Raw genomic sequence first — 23,514 nt, 5'->3', positions numbered from 1 at the left:
AAATCAACTACTTAAATGGATGAGTGAATTCAGAGAGCATGTGTGTGCTCTCATTTAAAACGCATTGTAAGAGTCACAAGGATTGAAAAATAGAGAATCTCAAGCAGAACATTATTCATTTTACCGCCAACACACTTGCTCAGCTCAATCAACGGGAACGTATCAAACTATTGAGTCGCACACACTCTACCGGGAGGAAAAAGCATTTCCAGTGTCACATGTTGCTTTTGTGTTAATGAATGAAGAAGCTTTGATTGTGAGCTGTTTTGGTGTCGTCCATATGAAACAAAATTGCACACTTCAAAATCTCTAAATCGGATCAGCCTCATTTTCTCAATTTAGTAAGTGCTTGCTTCATTCATTCAGCCACAATGGTGGGTTTATCATCAACACAGCCTCTTTGTTTAGTTCAAACTATAAAAGCAGTGTCAAAAAATAGAGTGCGGAACTTCAGTCCAGCCATTCACGCAAAAATAAATTCTCATTCTGCTTTTCTTCTTGGTGTCAATGTCTTTGGATTTAATTTGCACACAGGTGCTTTGATATGTTTAACTCACAGTCTTGTACTTGACGATGTACTCCACGATGGGCATCCCTCCATCGTCCTGCTTGACCAGCCCCAGCCTGTAGGCCTTGCCCATTCCTCTCTGCCCGTGGACCGCTGGTGGACTTGGCTCTCCTGAGGGAGACAAGGAGAGGAGGCTTCAGAGGAGATGTGAAACAAAACCTCTTTGTGTGTGTGTGTGTGTGTGTGTTTTATTCTGTGAGAGGATTTGTGTGTGTGTGCCTGTGTGTGCATTCCCAAGGAGGGGAGCAGGTGGCAATGTGAGATATGAGATAAGGATGCAGCACGAGGAGAGGGGAGGTTTTAAGCTGAATTAAATTCATATTACAAGGCAACTTCCACTGCCTGACTATAACTAATGTTGACTGTAGGCTCTTATTATTCACTGTATTTTGCTAATTGGATCTTCCATCTAACATTTATTCTCAGTAGCTGCACTGCTGTGTAATATTAACGGTGGAAACACTTTTTTTTCTGTGGCCTTGCCTGGATTTACTGCAATCCTGCTGTGCCAGATTGCCAGAATAAATAAAATGCTTATCATAAAACCCCTGCAGTATAACATTTTTAATGCAGCAGTTTTACATCAAGACACAAATTTGACAGGATCTATTCCATTAATACGGATTCATATCACTGAAATATGAGGAGGTTGTAACCACCTCAAATATAAGCATGCCAGAGTTTCATAAGATGGCAAATAGGTTTCATTTTGCCAAGGTGCTGATGCTTTAAATAGATTTCACAGGTTGTTTGCAGTTCTATCATATATATTTATTTTATTTTATGAAATCAGGACGCAAATATCTTTCTGATATGAAGTCAAATATATTTCCAGAGGAGTTTACTTTTGTGCTCTGGGGTTTGCATTTAATTATCTACAGCATACCTTCATTTGTAAGCAGCTAGGATGCACAAGAAGAATTAAGAATTAAGAATTAACCCAGTCTATGTGCTGTCACCTCATTGCAGTAAGATATTATGACTGGATTTCATCACACAGGTATATATGTTAAATGGCTGTTAGAATAGTTTAGATGATTGAGTCGAGAAGCTCTTATTTTGAAGGATGTCTCACAAAATGAGCTGCAAGCGAGGAAGGACAGAGAGTCAGGCTTACGGATGGGTAAAGTCTGGAAGGTCTCCGTGTGGCTGAACTCCCCCTGACCTTTCCCGTTGACAGCTGCCACTCGGACCTCGTACGTCGTGTTGGGCTCCAGCCCTGTCAGCACCACTGTCGCTGGAGAGAGACACGACCAGAGTTCATGTCACCTGGAAATATGCGGCCACCATCAATCATGTAGATTGCAGAGCAACTTATTAAAAGAGCTGGTTTTTTTCGCGTTTCGGGGCCACAAAAGAAGGATTTTTTTTTTCAGTGGATTAGTTTGAATATTGCAGGCAGGAAAAGAAAAACAAACAGCCATAATGAGCACCATCAATGTAAACAAAGCCTCTTTCCATGGCATCCTGATAATCATTTATACCATATGTGCATCACAAAATCAGACCGAACAAAAGTCCCAATGTGAATGTTGATGTGTTGCTAGAGAGAGATGCATTTTCTTTTATTAGTCTCTCTTTACATAATATTAACAGCATAAATATTCCCTCTGCATACAATATACTGTAGTTGAAAAAGAGTTTAGAAAAAAAATGCTTGTCTACAATAATATAAATGAACGATGTATTCAAAGATGAGATGGCAGTGAAAATCCCATGAGATCACGATACATTATTCTGGAGAATATCAGCACTAAAGCAACATTGAATACGGTGTAGTATGTTGCATTCATACTGTAAATTACATTTATGATTGAAGAAAACAGGAAATCTCATTATCAGAGCACATTACACATTCCCATTTAAATTCTACAGTGATTAGAGTCTATTTACATAACCTTCAGTGTTCAGAAAAGCCAGCAGAGAGTCGGCAGTGTAATGAGCTTGAGTGAAAGTTGTTGTTTTTGTCAGTCTGCACAAATTAAATACTTGAATGCTAATAGGTGCTTTTGCAGTTCTTTAGTCCCAGAACTGAAAACAAATTCTGCTATTTGCAGCTGTGCTAGGTTACTTTCAAGGCTATAAGCAGACATTTCAATTTGGGCAAAAGCATTCAAATGAAATGAGTCTGGGCATCTCATTATGTTGAAGAGTTTATTGTGTAAGTACTTTCCACTGAGGATATCTGAGGTGGCTTCTATGATTATATGATGCAACTTAAATGGCTTGTAGTTAGTCCAGGACTCAATTTAATATTTTAGTCCAACGTTTTAAGTTGAATAAAACTAAAGAACTAAATTAATTTTATGATTAAGCTTTATTTATCTAGTTTCCTGCCTTTATTCTTCCGACATGTCCCTTGTTCTCTTTCTCAGCATATATACAGTATAGTTTTACATACACTGTTAAAGTCCTAGCTGGTGTTTAGTATTCACCTCACTGCATCTCCATATTGTAACTGACTCTGAAATGAGGGATATTAGCGATAAGCCCTTCAGGTTTGTCGGACCTGCTTATCACCCAACCATTCGTCCTCTGGCTTCCATTTTTCTTCCATCCATCCTTCACCTCGTGGTGTACTTTCCCACCAACAGGCTTAGAAATCAATTCCGAGTCGTAAAGCATAAGAAGAGGAGGAGCGTGCTCTTTCAGCTCTGACAGGTTGTGGCACTCTGCCCGTGACGTGTTTGAGGTGTCGTCATGACCCGACGTCAGCTCACGAGCGCATGACAGATCGTAAAATACAGTTCCCACTCCTGCTTGATGGTGTCCACTGATTGGCAGCGGTGTTATCAGGTGGAAATGCTTTTTAAAGCCAGATAGGATGTTAATGCTGCACGTGTAAGTCCGAGCTCCCTGCTCTTATGTATAAATTCTAAATATTCTTATTTCATAAAAGTAAAGAAGCTGTATCTCTGTTGGTAACTATGTATGAGTATGTTTGTCATTGTAGAATTAGTTTATGACATGTCCTGATCACTGAGGGGTCACTGAACTCATCATTTATCATGTGAATTTTAACAACACCACTACAGACTGTGATGAATGAAGCTTATTTACACATAAAAGCAGTTTTTTTTAATATTCATCCATATGAAAACCATATACACTGAACTGTGTTTGTTTGTAAGGATGTTTAACAAGAAATGATAAATATTTAATTTAACTGTGGACCTTTTTCTGAGCACTGGTGTGCAAGTTCACATTTGATAAAGGTTTGTTCCTACTTTTTCTGGCAACAAAAGATTTCCACTCAATACCACAAGGTCAAAAAAACCAACTGGCTGTTTTTTAATAATTTCATGGAGACTATTTCTTCAGTAGAAAACTATTTACTGGAAGTGTGAATTTTAAATACAAGCAAAGATCCATCGTATGTGATCATATAAATTAACATGCAGATTGATCTGGAATGCATTTGTTTGTTACCTGTCAACAATACTGTCACTTTGACAAAACATGTCAAGAGTCTGTCCATAGTTCTGAAACACTACAGCACCGATAGCAATAAGGCCATGTGATTTCATAGTCTTTATTAAATGGTCTAAAACATGCATAATGATCCTTTAGTACTGTCAGCTTATGTTTGAGGAAACGACTTTTATCAAGCTCTATTTAGAGATCAGTGGATTGTAAAAACCTCAGAAGGTCTCTGACGTTACAGTGGCCTTCGCCATAATGATGGGAGTTTCTGTTCCATGGAGAAGAACGTGTGTCATTTATCTGTAGGTTACTGGCACTGATGGCTGCTTTTAACCACCTCTCATATTAACTATGCTAACAAACCTTTAGGTAATTGTCTGTGTCTATGAAATGAACAGAGCGTGTGAACAGGTGAAAGTTTTCTTATCGATCCGACCGATTGAACCTGCCTCAGTCATGAAAGAAACAGACAGGTTCAAGTGGGCTTTTAGCTGTCTTAACAATAGGAGCATTGTGCATAATGGATTCCACCTTGACATCGGACTAATGTTCCTTACATCTTGCACAATGACTGTATCTACCAGTAATTTTCCGTCAAGGTAAATCAGTGATAAAAATTAGTTTCACTGTTAAGGTTATTAAATGAAAATGAAAACCACTCACTCTGGACACTGTGTGACTTGACGTCCCTCCAGTCCTGTGAGCCCACCTCCTTGTACTGGACCAGGTAGTAGCTGATGGGCACACCACCGTGTGAGTCGGGCTTCATGAAGGTGACGGTCGCCAGGCGCTGGGAGACGGCCGACAGACGCACCGAGTATGGATTCGATGGTACATCTGAAAAGGCGAAATGATGGCATCAGTTACGAGCTTGTCAATTTTGCTATGCCACCAGTTTTACGTGATTTCAGGATCTGAAAATCATTTTTCACACACTTGTATGAATGAAAACGAGACAGCACAGACAAAAGGCTAATGTTGTTGCTAATGTTGTTGGGATATTTCAGTCGACTTTTAATGCTACAGACGATACTTCCTCTGCCACCCACCTATTTCATCACTGTTACCTCCATAATCAAGCTAAAGACAGAAATTATTGCTATAATAATTCCAGGCCTTGAAAGCACTTTAACAGTTTGAGGGAAGCTGGTCCATCACTCAGCTGCATCTTTCATTCGTCCTTGGGCTTGTTGAAGCTGCAAAACAATATATTTGCTCTTTTTTTCATTGTTTCTCCCTTTGAAAGCATCAGTGCATGATTCACATACTTACAGACGGCCTTATTCGAATCAAAACACTTTGATTCACTGCAAACTTATGACCAAGAAAAGCTATTTCTACTGTTTTTCACTCAGGGTTTAGCTCTGAGCTCTCTGACACTGTGCTAAGGAGTCATGAGTCTTTTCAGCTTCTACTGGAGATCATCCCCATCTCCAGTCTCCAGTACTGACTCCAACTTTTACTACAGCATGAGTGTGTGTGTGTGTGTTTTTCCTGTGAGCATTTGTGCAGAATTCAAAGTGTCAGAACCACTTCCAAAACACATTGTTTTCTGCAAGACTACATATTAGGTCAGCTTTTTGCTCACTACTTTCCTCCTTTGCCAGAGCAATTCAATCAGCACTAAAGATAATTGGACTGCACTATTGTGTATTAGCCTGCGCTACAGTAAATTAGGGGCTACTTCAGTGAATAGCGAGGGGTAGGGTAAATCAGCTGGCGCTATTCGAGATTAGGCTAGCCTGAATAGGGGTTGGGAGTTAGTAGTGGAATTTATCTTCCTGAGAATTGCAAATAAGGCTATTACTATTAGTGGAGAGATAGAGGGTTACAAAGTAGTTGGATGGTTAGAGTTAGTGTGAATGTGGGGTCCCCAACACATTGCTGCACACATTCTGGACTTGAAATTAATTCCCCAGTCTCATTAGCTCAGGTAAAGGGGCCACACAGCAGGAGCAGCTCTGCAGACTCACCTGCCTGGGCCAGAATGAACTCCTGGTATCGAACGCCAATGTTGTTCCTGGCTGTGCAGTTGTAGCGACCAAAGTCTCTGTCAGACATAGGGGTCACCTAGAACCAGAAAATAATAATTTTAAAAAATGTTAATAAGAAGAAGTTAACATATCTCTAACAGTACAGCAAATAGTTTTGTTTGATTTGTCCAGTTGGCGATAGCTGCCTCTGAGATTTCTGCTTCTATCCTAATACAACAGAGGTCAATGGAATTTTATTTGTGGTGCTCACTGAACCGAATAAAACACATTTAGAGCTGCACTAATCAATACTTTTACACTAAAATTGGATCAAATGACTTTGTGTAATCTGAAGGGGCCCGTTGAAGTGATGAAACCACAGACTCTGCAGAGGGTTTTAGCACCTTTCAGCTCTTTGTTTTGGTTGTAAGACCCACAGCTTTAATATTTTGGTTCACTCTCACTTCTCTATGTATTTGTAGGGACTATTTCTTTAGTTAAAAACTGCAGGATGAAAACTATTCACAATGACTTACATTAATTTTCTATTTGATCAATCTGTCAGTTATATTTTTGATTAGGTGATTAAATATTTGATTTATAAAATGTCAGAAAACAGTAAAACCATCATCAAATGACATTTTTAATTTGGTTGTTTTACCTTAAAGATACTGACTTTGCATCAGTTCTCTGTCCCTCAAGAAAATCAATTAATTGTTTTACTAATGCTAATGCTACTTAATGGGGCAAAGGTAAGTACTGTGAGAGTTCCTTCATGTTCTGTAATTGCTAGTAAACAGGTCAATACCACGGCTTCAGCTTCGATCACACGACCAGCACCCACCTCCAGCACAGACTTGCCCTCTGCGCTGTGCACCCGTGTGTTGGCGGTTCCCTCTGCAGAGATGGTGAAGCGCTCTCTCCTCCACAGCATGGTGGCAGGAGGGTTGGACATCACGTCGCAGCTTATGTTCACCGGGTTCCCCTCCCATGAATAATAGATGGTGTGATTGGTCAGGAACTTTGGTATGTCTGTCAAAAAAAACAAACAAACAAAAAAAGACATTATCTCTCACACCTCCCTCATTTGTATGGCAAAGCAGCTTTTAGTGCTAAAACAAGACTTGAATCACTAAAAGAGTAACCGGTGGTGTGTCTGGGATTTGTGGCAGCCAATTAAACGCTCAAATCAAAGGTGGAGCTGCGTTGGATGATCAAAGACATAAAAATGACTTACTGAGGCTTAACCCCCAAATTCCTCAAAGGGAGAAGAAAAAGCATTTCATTAATGCTTCCCAAACTCCCTCTGCAGTGTTAAAAAGAAAAACTTAAACCTAATTCAAGCCACCTCATGCTGGGGAGGTGGGGGTGTCTCCTTCACGATGATCTCCCCAGGAATAAAAATAAAGGATGCACACAGAAGCTCATTTGCCCCAGCAAATAGGAAGGGCAGTAATGGACGATGGAAGCGGCGAGCTGTCGTGTGGATTTCTCTGGGCCCAGTCAGCCCAGCTCAGTCAGAGAGGCATTATGGTTGTTTTATGCTCGCTTGCAGGATTCCATTAAAGAGATTGATGCCTGGCTCTCTGTCACAGCCGAGGACGTGTTATCCCCCGCAGCCTGCAGTGACTTAGTAAATGAGTTCATTAGTTCGGTGGCAATGGCTGGCTCAGCCCCGCCACACTCAGACACACAGCCTGTGTCTTTGTGCAGAGTGGGAGTCAAGTCTGAGAGCGAGTTGTCAGCTGTGGCTCCAGCAAAACAAGTTTACTGTATAATGAGAGCAGCTTCATGGTTGGGGAGTGGGTGCATGCATGTGAGATTTGCAAAAGGATGCCATCAAACTTTTTTTCCAACATGTCAACTTTTCAAGAACTATGCAACATAGGTTTTGAAGGGAATTCATGAACCCAAAAGTCACCTCAGTCAGAAGAGGAGAAAATTGGTTTCCACATGCCAACAGAGATACAGTATTCATTTCATCCCCTCACTGTCTCTCTGAATATATTTGTTTGTCTGCCCTCTCTCTTTGTTGTTCCTCAGAGCTTCAAGGTGGGAGCGCTGCTGCCGAAAAGTGCGTTTTCCATTTGGTCTCGTTCAGGCAACAGAGCCGCTCTCATAATGAACCTAATCATTCCGAGGCCAAAATGGAGATCTTTGCTTCAGAGCTCATTAGGCAGGGGATAGCCCGCCCCAAATAACCCCAAACAACCAGCATTGAGGAATGGCTGCACTCATCGGAGAAGCAGGGGAGTTGTCATCGGGGGGAAAGGAAAGGCGATGCATGATATCCTCTCACTAATTAACCCTTCTGGAGGCTGTATGTGTGTGTGTGTGTGTATCTGTTGTTTATATAATAATGATCTTTGATGAGAAAAAAAGCCACAGTGTGAAAAGAAACATGGATGAACCTTTGAACCGTAGACATGTCTGCAAGGAATTCACACATCTCCTGCTAGGTTGTTGATTTGGCTGCTTAAATACATTCATGTGTTTCATTTTCACATTAAGGAGGCATGGGTGAGGTTATATCAGGTGACCAGGCCTCCAACTGTCTTAATTATTTTGCACAAACACATAATGTGAAAAATAATGCCTGATATTGACTTGTTCTTCACACCTCTCAGGTAAAAGTCGATAGCACGCTCCACATCAGTGATCTGTGAGTAACTGCAGGTGAGCCTGGATTTAAATATGTTTTGAGCATATGAAGCTAAGAAAAGGTGTTTAGTTACTCTTCAAGTCTGTGTATTTACATTCATTTATGATCAATTTCACAATTAATAGTGAGGTGAAGTGTTTTATTTTGATTCTCCATTGCAATAACTAATGCAGGGCATGCCCTAAACAAGCTGAACACTCAATAATAATGACTTTCTCGTTAAACGTAAACTGGAAGAAAAAAATACCTGTTTAGATGAGGAATGTCAGATTTGTTAAATGTGCATTATGTTAATATAAGTTTAAGCACAAGAATAACTGAAAAAAACACCCTTGTGTGTGTTCATCTAGTCATACAACACACATACTTACACTCAATGTCCAGAAACATGCTCTTCTGGTGACCTCCGATCCTGCTGAGTGCCTCACAGTCAAAGCGACCCAGGTCGGCGAGCCTCACACCGCTGATTGCCAACACCGACTTGCCGTGACGACCGCGGACTTCAAAACGTCCGTCCTGGCTCTGAAGACACAAGCAACACGCCAGAGCGGGTCAGAAATTCTGGCTGAGAGGTTTATTTGCTGAGTCTTGGCATCTACATCCCTGTAATTTCACACATTTATTGCCCTTAATAATTCTGAGCAAAAACAACCCAAAAACATTTTAGAGCAAGAAAGAGCAGCTAATCAAATAGACCTAGGTTGGAGGAGATTTACTCAAGTCCTTATTTGTAATATGACAAGTACTTGTGATATTATATCTGAAGAAAAAGCTTACGATTGTGTAAAGCTTGGGAAATGACTGATTCATTATGATACAAAGGAGGGAACACAAAATAAAATGATCCACTGGAGAAGTCGGCCAAGTAATTCACAGAAAGTTCCTCATCCAACTTCGAACTTGGGACTGAATGACAACCCCTTGATCTATTTTGAAACCCCCCCCCCACACACACACACACACACACACACACACACACACACACACACACACACCCCACCCCTCCCCCCCTGCAGGCAACGTCACTTGTCACACAGAGTCAGGGTTAATGCAATAAAATGTCGATTTATTACAAGGTCATTACATCTGTATGAAGACAGATGGTATCAATTTGAAGCTACGGGTCAATTACAGCAGACGAGGCTATCATTCCAGTAATCGACATTCACTCGTAATGAGAAAAACACGCCAGGAGCATCCTTGTTGCAGACACGATACAGCTGCAGCCTCCAGACTGTTACCTAACAGATAACCTCTGCCACCCCCGAGAAACTACTTTTCAGTGGTACTGCCCATGGACTCAGGGTTGATGCATTCGAGAGCTGCGTGACTGCAGCAAGAGTTTTTTTTGTGATTAGAGGAAGATCTGGAGGTCAGACACAATGAGCACAATCCTTTTAAGCAATGTCACTTGCTTCCTTTTATCTTGAAATCCTACTTTCAGCCTTTTTTATATTCATGCAGAGAAACCTTCGCAATCCAAAATTTCTTGTATCTGTCCTGTTTCAGCAAATCAGATGATAAACATCCCTCTGGAAGAAGGTATAGGAGCCTTCGCTGCCGCACCACCAGACTCAGCAACAGCCTCATACACCAAGCTATCAGGAAGCTAAACTCTCTTCCCTCACTCCCCCCAGCCATACCCCCCAGACTGACAGGAAGCTGACCCCCCCCCCGAAAGGAAAATCACTCAGGACTCTGTCCCCTGCACTTCCGTTACCTGTATTCCGTTTATATGATCACTTACCACACGAACTGAAACTGCACTATTAATGTCAAATTGCTGCCTTTACTGAATCACCTTTGCACTACAATAACCTAACTTGCACAGAAACTCCTGCTGCTACTCCCAGTTATTTATGTATCTCATTTAGTTATTTTTATTTTCTTGTCTTATCTGTCGTGCCTGCGCAGTGTGCACTTTATATGTTTCACCGCGGGAGAGTGGGAAACGTCCTTTCGATTCCTTTGTATGTCTTAACATGTGAAGAAATTGACAATAAAGCTACTTTGACTTTGACTTGAACCAAGGCTACAAAATCTTTTGTTTGATTTTGTGTTTCCATTTCAAATGAATTTTGTTGTGAAGAGGTTGGTTGACGTCTCTATTCGCAGACATGGCACCGCCATAAATAGTAAAACACTGTTTTAGTTTCAGTGTGAAAGTTTGAGAGCTGAATGACACGTGGCATACAGTGTGGTGGCAGCCTACTCTCGGCTCTTGAGGCCTTTGTGAACAAGACATGTCAGACACAGTAATGATGCATCATGACTCCACTATCACTGCTGAAATGTACCAGCTTGTGCAAGACGTGTGCACATGGTGTAGCTGCTCGCTGCAGGAAATAAGGTCTTCTCATGATGGAGATGGACATGGACACGTTTCATGAACACATTAGAAAGTGGACACACAAACAAAGACAAAAATAAAACATGTCCAAGAGTATACGTACAATTGTTTATCACAATCATAACTTCATCCATCTGAATCACAAGTTTGCTTTCCTTACCTCGTTGCCTTCTAATTATCCAATTAATTCAACTGAGATAAACAGCTTTAATAGAGTAAAAATAGAGTAACAGTTATTTAGCTCAAGGCCTGGGAGTTAATGTAGGACTGCACTCAAATTAGTTTGTTCCTAATAAAGGAATTAGATCTAAGAAACTGAATTAAAAAAAAAAGCTGAGGTTGAGAGTCAGGCTTCCTGGAAGCTTATTTAGCAAAGGGATGCCCCATAATGCTTTGGGAGGTTTTTGTAGTTACAGCCGCAATCAGCAAGATTCTTGTTTGTGTGCTTCTGCATCATCTTTGGTGGTAATCAGTGATTTCTGCTGTGCTGTTCTGCAGGTCTATATTCAGACATGATGGCTAACACTGTTCATGCCTTCTACGCAGGTCTTATTTACACCATACTGCACGTACTGTGTATGCAGTGGAGAATTAGTTAGGAAGAATACCGCTCTCTTGTGTGTGTGGAACTGGAAACAGAGGGAAGCAGCAGACAGTGAGCTCTGCTCTGTCCACACTCTGCAACAAAATCCACCTTCCAGCTCCCCTAACGTTGACTAATTACCATCTTATATCTTGTTTGTTGATTTTTGTCACTGTTATCACATTTCATCACAGTAACCAGTAATAGAGACTATGAACAAGCCCCCCCCCCCCCCCCCCCCAGCACCCGACTGTGCCAATACTCATTATGTGTCTAAGCCTCATAAGCCTGGGCTGTGAAGCCGCCTCTCCTGAATCACGCTCAGTTTATGTTGTCGCTCTCCGACTGCTTCAGCGTTATCCTGTTTAGAATGGCTTATCTCTCCTCTTATCGTCGCAATACTATTAACCAATGAGCTGAAGCGGCTTTTAAAGGCTCGGCTCTGGTCCCTTTGCACCGCCACTGCACACTGTGCTTGTTTGCGTCGCAGGCTGAGGTCAATGGGATCGGGAGTGTGTGTTGAACAGGAATACTAAAGATGGAGTGAGGAGAGGGAGGGAGCAGAAAGAGAGGAAATCTTCTAGGAGGGAACTTCTGAGTCAGGAAATTACTCGCTAACCCCCCGCTGCCCCCCACCCCACCCCCACCCCACCTCCCAAACCCCTCTGCCAACTGACAGGGTCTGTGTCTAGAGACGAACTCAGCCCCTAAGCGCAGCCTGTTTGATATGCAGCTCAACAGAACCACAAGGCGAGCGGCCAGACGTGAACACAACAGCGACTCACGTGCACACTCGTGGACACACACACACACGGGACACAAGCGGAGGCACATATTGTACACACATGAACAGCGACCAACATGAGAGCACAGAGATAAAAGGCAGAGAAACGTGGAAGCTGAGGGAGCTGAGGAGCTGAAGGAGATGAAAGGACGAGCAGGTGGAGGAAGCAAAGGAGGGCAGAAGAGGGGAAAATATATGAAATCCTCTCCCTATCTGATCCATGAGACCTCAAAAATGAGAATGCGTGTGGGTTTACAGTGAACATGCGAAGCTACATCTCAAATGCAATCTCTCAAATGGGATTGTGGAGGCTGTTGCCGTGTTCTTTCAGACCAAATGCTGGAGAATTTTCACATATTAAAAATGTCAGCTGTAAATGTCAGCGAGGCTGGAAACACACTGTAGTCAAATTCTGGCAAGCGTAGCTTATGTTGAGTGCAGGGAGGGGCTGAACATGGGGGTCTTCATAGTTGCACCACTCTAATGATTACTGTATCACCTCATTCTCCTGACAACAACAAAATGACATTTAATAATGGCTTTCTGCTTCAAGGAAACAGGGGCCAGCCGGGGGTTTCAGCATGACTGTGATCTACCTTCCACTGTATTTCGCAGCTGTTTTTATGATCAGGTATCAAGCAGAAAACAAAACAATCATCTCGGCGGGGGTCTGAACTGCGAGATGTCTTTTGATAGGAGCTCAAACCGTCACAAACGAGAGGATGGTCTGAACAGCTGAGGAGAAAGTTCAAAGGTTCTTCAAAAGTTAAAGTCCATTGAACAAAAAGCTAAAGCACAGTTTTAATTTCTCCCGCTCTTCAGTCTTGGATGTTGTGGATGAAACTACAGTGCAGTTGCTAAACTTGCTTACAAGCAAAACAATACCAGATGAGTGCAACAATACCCCGACTCAAATCCTACCTCAGTGCGTAATTAAATTCCAGGAGCTGCATCCCATAATGTTCCCTTAGCAAGGGTCACTGTGTTAGCTGACGAGGGACGAGAAGACTGGAAGCTACATTATACAGTGAGTAAAAGTAAAACCTTTGAAGCTTAATGTCTCTCAGCGCGTGCCGACTGGATATGCAGATTGGGGAGCAAATTGAGAGAGGAACGTCCCGACTTAAACCTAAATGACTGCGGCCATCCATCACGCCTCGCGCTGCACAAGCTGTGTTTGTCTTTGCGCATGTTTAGGTGTGTTGGTTTGCACCACGCATTTCCATAATTGCATTTGCTGCGGAAAGAGAAGCACTTACTCTCATTTTTGGCTGTGATTTATCAACCCGAGCGATTCGAGCCATTGCACACATTCATTTATCTCTGCGGTGACCTTTTTCCCGAGCAAAAGAATGGCTGCCATCTTTGTTTTTCTTTTTTCTTTTGTTTTTTAACTGTTTCAGCCACGAGGCTGGTTTTTGACACTGATGGCAGCTCATTCAAGATTAATTACTGTTCCAAGGAAATGCAGCTGCTGCTCATTCGATTTCTGATTTTAGAACTGAATAATGGCTTCTGAGAGAAAAACACACAACCAGAGGTTAGTATCTTTTTTAGTTTCTTCAGTTGGATTACTTCAAAAGTCACAAAGTCAAAGGGAAGTACATATCAAAGTATAAATTGAAACTTCAAGGTTCTTGCTGCATCTCTGTGCGGAGAGCTAATCAAAATAAATGCGTGTGCTGATTTCCCTCGAGATAATAATCTCTGCAAAGTAGAGAGATTTAAACACTTCCTGTAAAAAAACACAGACCAAGGTGAATGTGCAGTGAGTAGAGCTTTGAAATGATGAAAAGTCCTTGAGGCTTCATATGCCAGTTATAGTATGGAAAATCACATGCACTGCAAAAGCGGACGAGGATCAATCACCAATCACTCTTGAATGTGAATATTATTAGCAGCTGCCTAAGAGACAGGCCCTGAGCGGCACTGCTAGAGATAAATAGCTCTAACTGTAACGTTTCATGTATGGCAGATGGGAATAATTATGCCTGCTTTTATTTTTATGAGGACATACACAAGTAATTACCTCTTCATGTTGGCTATTTCTTTTAATACTCAACACAAATATTTTCTCTACAAAAATAAAAACAGTGACATTTTAATGGTTACCATTACACATGTATGACTGAGCACTGGCTTGCCCTTGTAACGCCTATGTCTGAGCTGCAACTCCAACTAAATGAGTTGAGGTTATTTTAGGACACCTTCGTTTTGTAAAAACCATTCAAAACCTAATTAGTGAAACTCATTGACATCCAGTCTGAAAACAGGCTTGAATTTCAAAGCTTCATTTAAAGTTGACATTTGGCAAATCGCTAATTTCACTAGAGAGAAGCTGCAGTAATGTCGCATTGAGAGAGAGAGAGAGAGATGCTGTATTTCAAACAGCTACACTAAAACATTGCCACAGATATAGATTTATATATGTGAACATACTGTAAGTGGGTGTGATTGTGGTGTGAGTGCCTGATTCAGACACAGCTCATCCCAGTTCCAGCATCAGAGAGGTGAGTGGGGAGGGGGTCACCAAGGTCATAGGATCATCGGATGAGCAGTCCTGACGGAGCCTACCGGCGCCTTGACCCCTTTACTGTTGATTTCATGTAGTCAACAAAGCTGGACGCTACCGGTCGCATCATGTTCTTGAAGCTGGGGCCAACATGTGACCACCAGCATCAACACTTCATATAGCAAGACTTTATGTCTATAAAAGATTTATATACAGGCTTATATCTGAAAAAAAGAATAGAATAATATAATAATACAAGTTTTTGATGACAGTATGTCAAGGAGGTGCCATCTTCACTCTATAGTAACTCTGATGTTTAATAGCAGGGATGTTCAGACCTGGATGACATAAAAACATGATTTCAAGTAAACGCTACATGTGCTTTTTCAGATTTTGCTGTATTCTGAAGCATATATGCATATGGTTTGCAAAACTGGTGAATGGCCTCCCCTCTATAATATCTGTGTGTTCTTTATTAGTTATGTCCTATGTGCCCACACTCATAGCCCTAGCCCATACTTTATGATGATGCACACACACACACACACAGCCAGATGGACTCTCTGGCACTTTCTACCTTGTCTCCGTCCACGAAGGTCTGGCCGTCGCTGGCTCTCCTCCAGGAAATGTCGGGCAGAGGCTCGCCCTCAGCCACGCAGGAGATCATGGCGGCGCTGCCCTCCACGGCTGTCACGTTTTTCAGCTGGGTGATATGGGGCTGGACTGGAAACCGCAGAGGATGAGGGGGAGAGGAGAAATGAGATAAGTGAGTGAAGAAGAATAGACTGAAAGGCAGGGAGGTGGGGGGTTGTGAGGGAGAAGTGGAAGAGAAACTGTCAAAGATTTAACTCATAAGGGAGGGTGGATGAAGGCTGTACCGTGGGGTTTAACTCCGAGCTGATGCATGACTTTGGTACTGACAGTCTGGGCCAACATCATTTATACACTGCAGTCCAACTCTCCAGGTCTGGCATAGCAGGAATGCATGCCCTCTGGCCTATTTCTTGCAGATGTCTTGGCCCAGATGACAACACAAAAACTGACTTTGCTGAAGTTTGACAAAAACGTATCAAAACAACCTCTACCTCTGTTTGAGATCCACCTTTTTTGTTTCAAATAAAAATAGATATATTTGTCTAGAAGGACGCCTCTCCAGCACCCTGTGATGCAGAGCGAGCCCCACAATAACTGCTGGAAAGCGTGCCGTTGGGTGGCTGCTCCCTGCTCACCGCCTCTTGATAAGATGCTCTTAGCAAGCCCTGAAACACCATGCATGTCAGGGGCACTGAGCATGTCACATGAATCATGGATTGCTTCTTTTTTCCTGCACTGCACTTAAATCCATAACAGGGTGCTTGCAAAGTAGCATAGCATAAAATCCAAAAGGAAAAGGGAAGTGAATGGAAAATAGTGACTGAACTGCACTGAAGGCTTTTTAACACCGCCCGGAGGGGGGGGATCTAAGGAGTGTTTGGCAATTTCACGTGGCTTCTACCTCGGGGTGGAGGAGCCATCTCGAGGGATTTTGGGAGCTTGTCAAAACATGGGGTCGCACACACACACACACACACACACACACACACACACACACACACACACACACACACACACACACACACACACACACACACCAGTGCACACACACATATAATACTGTACCTGCAAGGACCTTCAGTGAAGAGATCCTTACCCTGCTGTGTTAGTTAACCTAAACTAAACCCAATGACAACTCTGCTCCTGAAGGAAAATTCCAGGTAATTGCAACAAGTCACATTTTAGTTTCATGATGCTGTCACAACAGGACTTGAAAAGGTTGGAAACAATCTAACAATTAAGCAAGATTATCGAAACTTAACTAAAACCAAAAGTGAATTCACATGAAATATTCGTAATTCAGACAATGACGGTGAGGAATTAACCACTCATATCAAAAGGTTATTGATTTAGATTTGACAGAGTGTCAAAGAATTTGCGAAGTAGCAGGGACGTTGATCCTATATTAACCCAAATGTGGACGCCGAGGACGCCTAAAGGGGAGGGTATTAACAGAGTAGTCAGTGATGAGTGTCAGGTTTTAAAACCCTGTGTACATCTACTCAAAGTTTAACTGACTGACTAATTGACTGGGAAGTCAATCTGGAGACTGTGATGACTGTTTACAATGGACAATTCAAATCATAATTTTTCCATCCCCGTCATTTTGTTTTCCCAGTATGTTTGGATAATGTGAGGGTTTGTTTAAAACCACTTGACTGTGGGTACGATACGCACGTTCGTGTTCTGGGATCTCAGCAATTAACCTCGTGAGCACAATGTTATCATATCCAAATTTGCAGCGCCAGCGCTAACAAAAACAACCACAGAAATAATTTAAGAAATTAAGTCTTCAAAATCGTGTTTTCCAAAAACAAGTCAAACAGATTTGCCAATAAGCAAAGATAATTTCAGTTGTTTCTAAAATGATTTATATGACTTCAAAAATCCTCCAGAATCAAGTGGCTTTTTCTGACACCACAACAATCTGCCTGATTCTGTTTCGCGTGGAGACAAAAGGAAGCTGCAGAGGGAACAAGCGAAATTATCTCAGCCCGCTCAAGTTTTCCTCCTTCGAAGAAAAAATAAGCTTTAAAGCCTCATAATGAGACTAAATGACTCGTTCAGATGATTTCTGCAGAGAGGAAGACGAGGGGCACTTCAGATGATCATTCACATCCTTTAAACCTTGTAATGGCTTTAGTTATACACATGTAAATAGACACTTTGACTCAACACAAATACACAGTCACAACCATGCTATTCCCATACACACACACACACACACACACACGGATAACACTGTTAACAGTACAGAGACCGGTCTGAACCAGTTCTTCATCACCACCTTATCTGCAGCCGTTTTGCCCCAGATGCCCTTCATCATGCAAATATTAAATGGAAAATGTCTCATTTATCAAGCATGGTGCAAAAACCACTCTACAGGGAACATTATTAATAACACATTATCTGAAACATTTCCAATCGAAATGAGAAAGAACTGAGGAGCATTTGTGTGCTCGAAGATAAAAATCCAGAATTAATTTGACCTTCCATGTTTGTGGTATTTTTACAGAGATAAGTTTCTTTTCAGTTTGATTTGTACATTTAAATTAACTTCTATAAGTTTCTTTTTAACGCAGTTTAATTAAAACAAGTGTTGTTTTTTTCACTAACTATAATTATAGTTTATTATATTAATTGTAGGTATTATAATAATTATATTTGTAAATATTGCATGTAGCGACCTCACAGCATCAGCCCTGACACCCTATACATAAAAAACAAGCTCAACCTGTGGGAAAGCTATTAACTGTCTGACTGTTGGAGCAGAAAGTGACATAATGACACAACCAATATATATTTAACTACAGGTTTGGTGCAGTTTGACAAATATACCAAAGGAGAGTGTTGGTAATGTTTACCCTGACATTTCTTACAGACGGCTAATGCAGGGAAAGGACTCCTTGTGCAGCTAAACTGTATTTGCATCCCCTCTGTGGTAACATTTGACACTGCATGAAGCTGTTATCCCTCCCACTGATGTATCAGAAAACGAAATACGGCACTGACTGTATCTGATAACAGTAATGTGTGTTGTTTGTTGTTCCAGCTGTATGCAAATGTAAGCATAGATTTGCTCTGATGCCTCCTATAACTCTGCAAAGTTTAGAGGCTTGAGCAGAAAACTCCACCCTCACACACTCTTCTGTTTTATAAATATATATAAATATATTCAGTCTGTGATTTTCAGTTTACTCCAGCAGTGATTTTGTGGTGAAATGATGTCATTAACTATGTACTATCTGTCTTGTCTGGTTCTGCTTACATTTAGCATAACAGACAGTGAATAATGTATTATGTGCTTTTACTGAACAAAAAGAAGAAATGGAGAGACAACAATGCCTCGATGTGTTCGGCCATCTTGTTCAAATTATAAAAACCCAGACGATGCTGTATTTCACAGGCTCCAGACAACACAACTAGAAAACTGCGGCTTGTTGCAGAGGACTGTGAGATGTGTATCTCTGGTTCTCCCTGTGTTGCTGCTAAATGTTGCTGCAAAATGAAGAGTTCAGAGAGAAGCACCTCACTCTTTTACCAAAACGTGACATTTACGGTCGATGCTTCAGAGAGATGAAAAAGTCTCTGCCGTCAGACTGTGTTGTTGACTCTCTACATTTACTGTGGTTTACACTTTCACTTTATGGGTTATTGAGTAAAAAGTACAAAAATTAAAAGCTTAAAGTTTATGGCAAACATCTTCTGATGGAATTATGCTTCTCCGAGGATACATGTAAGGCCTATGCAGAGAAGGGTGTTATGGGTAACTGTAGGTTGCAAATGCTTCATCCTCAAGAGACCAGAAATGTCAACATTAAATTTCATGGCAATCCATCTAATAGTTGTCTGGGCCAACGATGAAGCATCCCTGGAGCCATGCTGCTAGCACGTCTAAGAACTACTCAAGAAATGATATGTAGCTGTTTCCTAACGGTGTAAATGGTGGATTTTTCCCTCTGAGGCACTGAATGACCTGGAGCCTAAAAGGCAGGACAACTTGACATAATCTCCGAAGACTGATTGTAGCTGGGAGAACAAACACTTCTGGCATTTACAGCTCAAGGGCTGTTGTGGCCACTTTACAGAGCAGCCAGACGGCACATTGTGGAGATACTGGACCCCCAGAGGTGAAAGTGTTGAAGTGTATGAAAGTGAAACATGAATGAAAGAGGCTTCAAGCAATTAATTGTGACAATAACCTGTTTGTGGCAACACACTGTCGTGGGTCTACATTTCTGAAGTCCATCTGTGAAAGTGAATACCCAGCAGCTGCTGCAGCTACGTAGCTCATTCCCAACCCTCTGATGTGCAATGAAAACTCTTCTCTTCAAGGAATAAATTCTCCCCCTTCTTTTGTCACATCTTTTATCTCATTTTGTGCTGAAGACGCTATCACCTTAGCTAATTTTACCACCTATAATCACGTAATCAAACACAATTGGGATAAGATACATCTGTGCATCTACTGTCTGAGGTTTCCTGTAATGTTTAAGATCATAGAATTTCAGCTTTAACTGTGTATTTGTGTTAAAATCATTGGATATGATGATAAATAAATATCGACCTTATCCAAGATGTCGAATAGCGTTCAGGAAATGTGAGTAAACTACATCTATCTAGAAAAACAAAAACAAACCTGGTGGAAACATGACTGACATTAAAGAAGAGGCACTGAGTCTGACAACGCCTAACAATGAATTAAGAACACATACACACCTGCATGCACACCTTGTCTAACTTAAATGGCCCACTCTCCTTCCGTCTTTGCTGTCAGGGGTAATAAAACTAACTTACAACTGTGTTTCCCCACTGCACACTGAAAAGCACAACTCCTCCCTCACCCTTAACTTCTTCATTTAAATGTGCATTTTGAAGAACAAGTGCTTCGCACATCTTGAAAGGATGTTGATGACTAGAGCACAAATCTCCATACATTTTCATGAGCGGAACACGCCCTATCAGAGGGATCTGAGAGGAAATAGCCAGCAGGTTTATGAAAATATAAATTGAAATTTTTTATGAGGTGTGCAGTAATTGAAATATGAAGCAATAAATGAAATATTTCCTTCCAGGAGAAATATATCACATTGATGCAGCTGTTATTGTGGTGGGCTGAGGATCATATTCGGACATTTATGCATTTGAAAAATACTTCTTTTTTTTAATGAAATGTAATTTGTGGAGGTTTTCACAATGAAGCCTTAAAATAACACACTTCACAGATATGTGCAATGCTATCAAAATCTTTGATGGAGCATAAAATAATGGATAAGCCAATATGAAAACAAACTTTTTTAATGACAGGAAGCATTTTATGTTATTTCAGGTCATCTGGATTCAACTTTGTTTTTTTTACCATGACCACAGTTGTTCTATAACCTCAACCATGTGTTTATTATTGTTACCATGACAACGAAGGCCCCCTAACCTTAAATGTTGCACTGTTTTTAACCCAAACCCTCTTTCCCTAAATATAACCCAGCTGTAAACATAACCAACACTTCCCCATAGTATGCCACATCATAAAAGGTTTATTTATTTTTCAACAGTGATTTTTAACAGTTTATCTCTGGCCTCATCTCTTGCTGTTGTCACGGTGGTAGATCAGGATGGGATCCAATGGGTCATATCAAACGGTATGGACAATGTTATGTTTAGGTTGAAGGATTTGTTGCAGTACAATGAGATCAAGTTAATTTGGAACTACTTTATACCAAAGAACTAGTCCCTATGAATGGTTAACAATGAGGAGTTTGGATTATCAAGAGTGAGGAAATCATTTCCAGAAAGACATGCCTCTGTTGAATTATTAAAATACAGTTGTATTTCATGTGTCAAAACCGCCGGAGGTAAGAGACAATAAAACAGCTGTAATTGGTCAGTTTGAGCTAGATCACTGACTGTGAAGAATACATTAAACAAGCTGAAGAAAAGGTTATGAATTTGCTCTTTTTCAGTAACACACCCCCAACATGTGAAAACATTTGATGATATTGAAAGAAAAGTTTAAAATCATGGATTCAGATACTTGCTTTGTTTTACCTTAAAATAAATTCCACTCACATTCAGTTGCATAGTTTCCAACCTGAAACTCATCCTTCATTTCCTATTAGTCTTTCTGAATCTCAACCCTTTCATCAAAATGCTGCCGGTATACTTACCAAACACTTTGAGGAAGAGCTCTCTTTCCTGAGATCCTGCCTTGTTGGTGGCCTTGCAGGAGTAGGTGCCCCCGTCCCCCTGTCGGATGTTGCGGATGGTCAGCATGCTACGCCCACCTTCCAGCCTGTTGAAAAAGTACTGCTCTGACGGCTCCAGCTGCTGCCCTTTCCTGCACAAGTCAAAAGCAGAGGTTCACGCCACAGACGAGTGAGGAGGAGAAAATATAGCAACCAACTCACACCTGACAGCGACCCCTGCAAAATTCAACCTGCAGCCCGTTTGATGTTACAGATGTATAATCTTAGCACTTTGGGTGTCTACTGATCCCATAAAAGAGAGGCTAAGTGCAGACAGTTTGACTTTGAAGATATTTATATCTATAGCACATAAACAGGTGAAAACATGGCAGAACTTTTTATAGAAACTCTTTCAAGCGTGATCGAAGTACTGTTTTGAACGCACATATCAAACTGTAATTGAAATAACTAGAGTTCTGTGAATCATTTGTTTTGTGCCATCATAATTCCTTGCATGCTCTGACTTCTCAAACTCTGCCCTGCAAAGAAAAATATCATCTTCATATTCTCAGTCAATGTTTGAGCCTCGTCTGAGATCAGTCGTGTTGTTGTGTACATTCTGTTATTGACTGCACTGCTCCCAAAATGACTCCGGTGTGGTTTGGAATACAGTGCTGACTTAATGTCTTATGCATATTGGACTCTGTACGGAAATTAGCCGGAAAAAAGCAACTGCTAAATTGATCTATGTCTATATTTAAGCTTCAGAGGCATAATGATGTGAAGCAGGTTTGCTGCCTCCCCTGTCTGTTTATTTGCAGCTGCTTAACCAGCCGTGTAATCTATCAGGTTAAAGGGATTGTTCAGTTTTGGGGGAAAATTTACTGTTTTTTTTCCCCATGCTTGAGCAGATTTAGACAAACTCATGGATTTTTTTTTAATCATCAACATAAAAGTAAGATTAGCTCAGTTACTGAATGTCTATGGGATCAAGCAGCAGCACTCAAAACAAATAGAAAATACACATTTAAACTGCTCAAAATGTGCATGTGTACAAAGCTGCTATTTACACTGAAGATATTAATGTTTCATCGACATTTTTAGATTAACAATGGGTGAAATGATTCAGTGCAATGTGACCTGGCTCACCCGACTCAACCACATTCTCACTGCCAAGGAGTCAGGAGTTGGTGGAGACCAAGGCAGAGCAAAAAGAGGAGTGAATATTGAATATATATTGACCAGGGGACATCGAAACATGTTACAAAATTAAGCTGAATGCATTGTTCAACGCTACATTAAAGTACACAAAGATAAAAAGGCATCCATCTGTAAAAAATTATTTAAATTTGTTAAATCATTTAAAATCAAACTATCCTTTGAAGACAGAGGCAGGTTAGAGATGAATTCCCAAATCGGTCCAGTGGAAACAAAGTTGATAGTGTGTAGGTCAGAGGTGTAGGTGTGTGTGAGGCTGGGAGATAAGTGGTTTGAACCCCCACATCAGCTGAGAAAAGGAGTAGATAGAGGGGCACAATGAATGAGTAATGTTCTCCTCTCCCTTAACAACTACAGTCTATGCATCCACAGCACGGCATTGCCGGGCAACTGAGTTTCCATGGAAGAGCAGGAACTTCAAAATAAAAAAGATTATCGCTTTGGATGAAAGGATATGAAGAAAAAGAGTTGAGCTGATATTTACGGGTTACAGCTTTGATAGAAATATTATCAGTTCCTATTTATTATGAATCCACCCAAATATTATTTTTGTAACCTTGAAATATGAAGAATAAGTATAAAAACACATTTTTCTTTCTACCTGTTTATTCAATATAGATGATAATGCCCTCAATCTGAAACTGACAGCCTGTTTTTTAACCTCA

General features: G+C 41.0%; 1 protein-coding gene across 5 annotated transcripts in view; it reads right to left on the bottom strand.

Annotated features, from left to right (window-relative positions):
• LOC139609422 (neural cell adhesion molecule 2-like) overlaps window positions 1–23,514 on the bottom strand; it is a 370,355-nt gene that overhangs the window by 27,233 nt on the left and 319,608 nt on the right. For all 5 annotated transcript variants that reach the window (XM_071463965.1, XM_071463960.1, XM_071463959.1 and 2 more), the window contains 8 exons: window positions 21,614–21,783; window positions 15,433–15,578; window positions 8,998–9,148; window positions 6,809–6,996; window positions 5,965–6,061; window positions 4,655–4,828; window positions 1,686–1,805; window positions 558–679 (listed from right to left, as the gene is read on the bottom strand). In XM_071463965.1, the coding sequence (XP_071320066.1) occupies window positions 558–679; window positions 1,686–1,805; window positions 4,655–4,828; window positions 5,965–6,061; window positions 6,809–6,996; window positions 8,998–9,148; window positions 15,433–15,578; window positions 21,614–21,783 (1,168 nt within the window). The remainder of the gene's footprint in view (window positions 1–557; window positions 680–1,685; window positions 1,806–4,654; window positions 4,829–5,964; window positions 6,062–6,808; window positions 6,997–8,997; window positions 9,149–15,432; window positions 15,579–21,613; window positions 21,784–23,514) is intronic.

The sequence above is a fragment of the Trachinotus anak genome, unplaced genomic scaffold (genome assembly GCF_046630095.1).
Source record: "Trachinotus anak isolate AG129_WGS33_773 ecotype Australia unplaced genomic scaffold, CSIRO_AGI_Tana_v1 ptg000026l, whole genome shotgun sequence".
NCBI classification, from domain to species: domain Eukaryota; kingdom Metazoa; phylum Chordata; class Actinopteri; order Carangiformes; family Carangidae; genus Trachinotus; species Trachinotus anak.
The sequence above is the reverse complement of the archived record's forward strand: the minus strand, read 5'-3'. Positions and strand labels throughout refer to the sequence as shown.